This window comes from Myotis brandtii, unplaced genomic scaffold (assembly GCF_000412655.1).
Source record: "Myotis brandtii unplaced genomic scaffold, ASM41265v1 scaffold244, whole genome shotgun sequence".
NCBI lineage: Eukaryota > Metazoa > Chordata > Mammalia > Chiroptera > Vespertilionidae > Myotis > Myotis brandtii.
The window spans coordinates 2,435,466-2,442,668 of NW_005359225.1; the positions used below are offsets into that span (position 1 = coordinate 2,435,466).

General features: G+C 57.3%; 1 protein-coding gene across 1 annotated transcript in view; it reads left to right on the plus strand.

Annotated features, from left to right (window-relative positions):
* The window catches only part of ARRB1 (arrestin, beta 1), a 65,244-nt gene that overhangs the window by 51,068 nt on the left and 6,973 nt on the right, over positions 1 to 7,203 (plus strand). Inside the window, exons 4-10 of the mRNA XM_014540366.1 lie at positions 485 to 842; positions 1,183 to 1,242; positions 1,800 to 1,867; positions 3,913 to 4,048; positions 4,886 to 4,970; positions 5,399 to 5,471; positions 6,500 to 6,637. Of these exons, the coding sequence (XP_014395852.1) occupies positions 485 to 842; positions 1,183 to 1,242; positions 1,800 to 1,867; positions 3,913 to 4,048; positions 4,886 to 4,970; positions 5,399 to 5,471; positions 6,500 to 6,637 (918 nt within the window). The remainder of the gene's footprint in view (positions 1 to 484; positions 843 to 1,182; positions 1,243 to 1,799; positions 1,868 to 3,912; positions 4,049 to 4,885; positions 4,971 to 5,398; positions 5,472 to 6,499; positions 6,638 to 7,203) is intronic.

Sequence of the window (7,203 nt, forward strand, 5' to 3'; positions counted from 1 at the left end):
TCCAGAGGCCTCCTCTCCCCCAGCCCCCAGCCTCCAGTCAGGGCCTCCCTGACTCCCAGGCGGGACAGCAGCCAATGATACTGCCTCTCCCCGCACATCCCCACCATCCTTCCCTCGACTGCTCCAACACGTCAGAGCAGGTGCCCTGCCCCATGCCCACTTCAGTGCCCTGAGCACTTGCACATCAATACCCCACGAGGATCACAAAGGATGCGTTGCAAACAGGGCAGCAGTTAGAGTCATTTTACGGAAGAGCAAGCTGATTGCTAAGGAGGTGAAGGGGTGTCCAAGGTGAGCAGGAAGACAGGAGGCGGAGGTTAGGCTGGGAGACCCCATGCCTTCTGGATACCACCCCCCACTTGTTTCCCCTCTTCTGCCCTCCCCACCTGTGCCCATCACATGCCCTGGGCTGTTGTCGGGTGGGGCTGGAGGACAGAACCCATCCAGCCGTCGGCCCCACCTCCTCCAGGTGCCCCATTTCCAGGCCCCCAATGCTCCTGTCCCCAGGGCAGTGCGGCCCTCCCCACGGGAACTTGGGGACAGACCTGTGGCCTTCAGTTATCTCGGTCTCAGGGCGACAGCTGCTGCCGTGGGGCCTGTTGGCTGCCCTCCCGGCCGCCTCCTCAGTGCCCCCTGCTCCCACAGTCTACGTGACCCTGACCTGCGCCTTCCGCTATGGCCGGGAGGACCTGGACGTCCTGGGCCTGACCTTTCGCAAGGACCTGTTTGTGGCCAACGTGCAGTCCTTCCCGCCGGCCCCCGAGGACAAGAAGCCGCTGACCCGGCTGCAGGAGCGCCTCATCAAGAAGCTGGGCGAGCACGCCTACCCGTTCACCTTTGAGGTCAGGGACTGCCAGCCCCTGGGGCCCGTTCAGAAGCACCACCTGTAGGGAGCCCTCTGGGCGGTGCCCGGGGGGCAGCTGGGGCAGCAGCTCCACGTCAGTAGTTCCCCAGGGTAGGCTGGGACCCGGTGCACTGTCACGTCTCTTCTCTGCCGGGGGCGTCACCCCTACCTCCGAGCCACTCCCCAGACCCCCCCCCCCCCCCCCCCTCCCCCCCCTGATGGAAGAGACATGCCTGTCCGTAGGGGCCCCTGGTCTGATGCATGTGGTGGGGGTGGGGCACCTGGGGAGGGAAGTGGGGAATGCGACAGGAGGCTCATTCTGTCTGTCCTCTTAACAGATCCCTCCGAACCTCCCATGCTCGGTGACGTTGCAGCCGGGGCCTGAAGACACAGGGAAGGTGGGCCACCCCCGAGGGAGCATCTCTCTGAGAGGGAAGTGACACCAGAAGTGTCCCAGGCCCCAGATCTCTGAGCCCGTTTCCTCATCTGCAAAAGGAAGATAACAGGATGTGCCTCCTCGTGTGGTTGGGAGGGTGGAGTGAGACGCGGAAGCAAGGCACCCAGTGCCCGGCCTGCAGCCAGGAGGTGCTCCCACACCGGGCTGCTGAGGCGCCTGTTGTATGTCTGGGCAGCTGCCCTGGTGAGGATGGCCACCCAGGCGAGGCAGGAGTCTGCAGAACAGAGCCCTGTGAGGGTGCTTGGGGATGCCCTGTATTGGAGGAGCTGGAGAACAGCTCCGTGAGAAGGTCAGATGGCAGCCACAGAAGGAGGCAGCACAGCCCTGGGGCTGAGCACAGGGCTCTTGAGTCAGACCAATGGGCTGTGGGGCTGTGGGGCTGTGGGAGCTTGGGCTTTCGTCCCAGCATCCTCCTTTGTAAAATGAGAGGGTGGCTGGCCATGCTCTTGGGACCCCGCACGCTCCAAGGCCCTGTGGTCAGTGACCCCTTCCCCACAGGCCTGTGGTGTGGACTATGAAGTCAAAGCCTTCTGTGCGGAGAACCTGGAGGAGAAGATCCACAAGCGGTGAGGAGGGCGCAGCTTCCGGCGGGGGTGTGGGCTGCCTGCTGGCAGAGCGAGGGAGGCCGGCTGGGGAGTCAGAAGAGATAAGTCACAATACCTGGAAGTGTTGGGAGGGGCCACACATTCCAGCTTTGGGAGCTCCGAGAAGGGCACTCTGGAAGGCCGGCAGGTCATGGAGGGCTTCCTGGAGGAGGAGGCTCAATTGCCCTGGCTCAGGCCTCGGCATTTTTTCTTTACACCATTGTCCCTGCTTCCTCCATCTCCCTCCCTCTAGTCTCGTCCCCTCCAGATTTTATTTATTTATTTTTACTTTGTTTTGGAAAACCCCTGACATCCAGACTGTTTTAAATAGTGAGCTTAGTTATTCCCAGGCCATCCTAGGCCCCATTCCCAATTCTCCTCCTGGGAGGCCACCAGCAGCTGGTGGTGGTGGTGGTGGGTGTCCATGGAGGCGTCTAAGCAAGGGAGGGAAGTGGAGAAAGTGTATGCACCCAGGGGAAAAGGCAGGGGAGGGCAGCTCATGTCTCAGAGAGGGGACGTATTCTCCTGGAGAGGCACAACCTGGGCAGACAGAGAGCCCAGGCTGGCAGCCCCAAACAGCCAGCCCTGACTTGCGGGGTGAGCTTGCTCAGCCCCGACTCAGATGCACCGCACCCTGCCTGGGACATTTCCTACAGGAGGCAGGCTGACGGCACTGCAACCTCTCAGGGAGTGGGCTGAGTGCGCCACCTGGTGGCTATAGGTGTATTGCAGGCATCTCCTGCCTGGGCAGCTTGTGTGTGTGTGTGTGTTGGGGGGAGAAAGGGGAACTTCTTCCTTGCTTTTCTGTCCCCCAAGAAAAGGAGGGGGGTTGTGGATTTTTGGGTGGAGCCTGATCAGAGCAAGAAAGAGGAGCAGCATTGAGAGCCACCGCCCTCACCTCACCATCAATGGGGCACTTTAAGTCGTGGCCAGAGTTACTACTGATAATGATATAGCAGCTATCATTTATGGAAGATTTATCAAGTGCCGGACAGTATTCACAGTGATGGGCATGCACGAACTAATTTAAGCCTCATAGCTACCCTAAGAGGCTGGTCCTGCTACTGTTACTGTTTTACAGATGAGGAACTGAGACATGGAGGTTAGTTTACTAAGGTCATAGCTAGCAAGGGGAGAGCGAGGACTTTAACGCTGGCTGTCTGGCTCCAGGGAATGGAGGTGGCTTATCTGAGAAATGGGGAGGCCAGCATACCTAACATGTCATGGAGACTGCCTCACCGAGCCCCCTGTCCTCCCTGTCCTTGTTCCACGCTGAGCCCCAGTCACCTTCATCGAGCCCCATCGTGTCTCTGGGCCTCCTCTCCCTCACTGAGTCTTTATCCTCTTCCCTGGCCTGCACCCCTTGACTCACTGACCCTGCCTCCTCTTCAAGGCCCCATTTCTTCACAGGGTCCATGTTCCCGGCATATTTTTATTTAACAGGTAGTTAGCAGGAATTTGTTAGATGGCAGACACTGTCGCAGGTGCTGAGAATACAGCAGTGAGCGACTTAGACAAACATTTCTGTCTTTAAGGAGCTTACACTATCAGATGACATAAGGGATGCAGGAAGTGTTACCAAGACACAAACCCACATGACGTGCTGCCGTGGGGTGGTTCGGCTCCGATGTTGTGGGAGTTCAGACCACGAGAAGATCCAAGTGGGTAGATCCAGGAAGGCTTCCTGGAAGAGGAGGCATTTAGCTGGGCCTTGAAGAAGAAAGAAAATGAGGGCAGAAGCAGTGGAAAGAGGGTATTATAGGTGGGGCCCCGGTGCAAGTGAAGCTTCAGAGAAAGGACTAGATAGAGCATCCAGGATGATAGTGAGGAGGTGGGGGTGGCTGGGACAGATGGAGGAGGGCCAGATGGTGACAAGGCTCCCATGCCAATCTCTGCAGTTTGGACGGGAGTCTAAGGCCGTGGGGAGCGATGGCCATCTCTTGAGCAGGAGAACGGTGTGAGGATTGCAAGGAAAGGGGATGGAGGCAGGGGACTCTGGTCATCGTTCGCTCTGCCGTCTCCACTAGGAATTCTGTGCGCCTGGTTATCAGGAAGGTTCAGTATGCCCCGGAGAGGCCTGGCCCCCAGCCCACAGCCGAGACCACCAGGCAGTTCCTCATGTCGGACAAGCCCCTGCATCTAGAGGCCTCCCTGGATAAGGAGGTAGGTGGCTCAGACTTGGGGGTGGGGGCGGGGAGGGAAGAGAGCTGCTCGGCCACGCTGGAGCCTCAGATCCCAGCTCTTCCATGGCCGCAGGACTCCTCCGTAGGAGCTTCTACCCCTAACTCCAGGAGCACAGGGTGCAGGGGGCCTGAGATTTCCGTTGGGGGTTTGGGGAAACCTCCTGGGACCTAAGGGCTGGCAGAGAGGGCATGAGCCTGAAGGGTGTGATTGACTTCCGGAATCAGGGTACCTCCCAAAGGGTCCTGGGTCCTGGTCATCTCCCCACACCCCCATCCACCCTTGAGCTGTGAGCATCCCTCCTCCTGTCTGAGAACAGCTGAAGGCAAGTTCCTGGGGCAAGATTCACATTGAGGTCCTTCCCTAAGGATTCAGAGCTGGTTCCTCGGGGCTTCCAACCCTTCCCCACCTCATTCCTGCTTCTTCTAGACCCTCCTGTGTCTAAAATTCCAGGCGCCATCACCTAGTCCAGCTCCCCCATTGTCCAGAGGGGTAAGCGGAGGCTTATGGAGCCGGTCCAAGGCCACCGCTCTCGTTCTGATTGTGGTTATTATTTCTGGTGCTAAGTCAGGTTTGGAGCCCAGGAATATCACCTTCCAACTTAATTGTCTTCCAAGGTCCCACAAAGGAACGGAAGTCTAACATGCCTGGTGGCTTAGCATCAGTAGGAAGTGGTTGATGAACTAGGGGCCAGTGTCAGAGTGGCCAAGGTCTGGGGAGCCCCAGGAGATGTGTGTGAGGCCTCTTCTCCCCCCGCCCCACCCCCCCAGAGCTTTGGTGTCCTCCCATCCAACCCGTCTCCCTTCTTACGCCTCCCAGATCTATTACCACGGAGAACCCATCAGCGTCAATGTCCATGTCACCAACAACACCAACAAGACCGTGAAGAAGATCAAAATCTCGGGTACCCCAGGCAGAGGGCCAGCCCCGGGGGGCGGGCAAGGGGGACTCCTCCCAAGGATAGGGGTAGCGAAGGCTCTCCCCTCGTGAACAGCCTTGTAAATAACGCCTGGCTGCAGGGGAGCCCAGGGCTGCTCTCAGCCAAAGGGTAAGGCTTCTGAGGCTGCTGGTTGGCCAGGGAATGAATTTACTGTTTCAGCCGCCTCCTCTCAGGTTCCCTGGGTCCGGGGCAAAGCTGTCCTCGAGGGGAATGGAAGGGAATGGGCCTGTTTGGGCTGCCCTTTGGGTGGGGGAGGGGGACTGTCTCCTGTGGAAGCCTCCAGTGGACTCTGGCCATTGCCCGAGGCTGAACATCCCCAACTCAGGGGCGCCTACGATGCCTGGGAGCTGCACCCCTGACTCACACCACCTCCTTTCCCTCTCCCTCCCCAGTGCGCCAGTATGCAGACATCTGCCTTTTCAACACAGCCCAGTACAAGTGCCCCGTGGCCATGGAGGAGGCCGAGTGAGTGAGCAGAAGGCCAGGCTTGGACACATGGGATTGGGTGGGGATTGGATGGGGAAGAGAAACCCTGGGTCCACTTATAGGTCCAGAGGCCTCTGGCAGAGGGCGGGGCCTCACACTTCCTCGCCACTCCTGGTAGATGAACCTGAACAGCTTATAAAAAACATTCACTCGATTTAGCTACAAGAAAATGCATGCTGCAGTCAAGGAAAAGACCCACTAAAACTAGAATGACAGCCCAGCTGGTGTGGCTCAGTGGTTGAGCATCGACCTATGAACCAGGAGATCACAGTTCGATTCCCAGTCAGGGCACATGCCTGGGTTGTGGGCTTGATCCCCAGTGTGGGGTGTGCAGGAGGCAGCCAATCAGTGATTTTCTCTCTTCATTGATGTTTCTATCTCTCTTTCCCTTTCCCTTCCTCTCTGAAGTCAATAAAAAATAAATTAAAAAAACTAGAATAACAAAACAAGAGCTAATGACTACAAGGGAACTGCAGTCATAATTATATTGTACCTGAATCCCATATTGAAGGGAGATACTTGTTCTGAGTTTCCTGATAGCCAAAGCAAAGCGGTTAAGGCACTTGGCACACAGTTGTTCTAGTCTGTAAAGGAATAATCCAGCTCACTGGGTAAAAGGTGGGAGGGTAGAGAATAATTATTTTTTTAAAAATCTAGGTTTGAGGAGAGCTATTATGCTTGAGCATGGAACTTTGTTCCAAGCTCGTTAGCAGCTAAGGAAAGAAGAAAGATCTTAAGTGAAACAGTTTTTTCTCACCTGAAGGAAGTAGATGCTCCTATTAGAAGACACACTGTTTTTTTCTCCTGACCCTGCATGTAGATTTTTGAGTAGTTGCATTTCATTTAATTTTTCCTGTATGTGTGTGTTTATTTACATGTAATAGCAGTCAGTATGTTTGCAACGACAAAAACATTTTAAAAACATTACTCTGTGATTTTGGAGACGTCCCGGCTGGGCTGGGGTTGGCTCTGGGGGACATTTCTACACCTGCCTCCCTCCTTCCCAGTGACACAGTGGCACCCAGCTCAACCTTCTGCAAGGTCTACACGCTGACCCCCTTCCTGGCCAACAATCGGGAGAAGAGAGGCCTCGCCCTGGACGGGAAGCTCAAGCACGAAGACACGAACCTGGCCTCCAGCACCCTGTGAGGACCCGCCTCCCTAGCTCCCGGCTCTCAAATGTCCCCCCCCCCCTCGCGCCCAGGGGGTCCACACCCGCCTTGGCCCCACCCGTGCCAGCACCAGGCCTGGGTTAGCCTCTTCCCAAGCGTGGTCCAGGGACCATCCTCGGGAGCTTAAACTGCCAGGGAAGCTGTCTCTCTGTCCCCCCACTATCCAGGAGTGACCCAGAGAGCAGGATGGGCCTAGACCAAGGCCCCTGAGTGCTGCGCGCTTGCCTGGGGGAGAGCGCCCTGGAGAGGCTCCTGCAAAGGGCCCCAAACCCTAGTCTGTGCCTTCAGTCCATGGGGTTTGTCCCTGAGGCTGCAAGAGAGGGAGTAGTGCTCCCAGCAAGAGAGGACTACGAATGAGGAGGGGTTGGGAAGGCTGGAGGGCTGAGGGCAGGTGTGGGGGTGCTCCTCAAAGGCAGGGATTCCAGGGCCCTACAGTCATTCCCTTCCAAGCTCCCACACCCCCAGGCAGAGCTCGCCTTTCTCACACTTTGCTCCGCTTGCTCCTGGCGGCTGAGTGGCCCAGAAGGACAGGTGTCCCC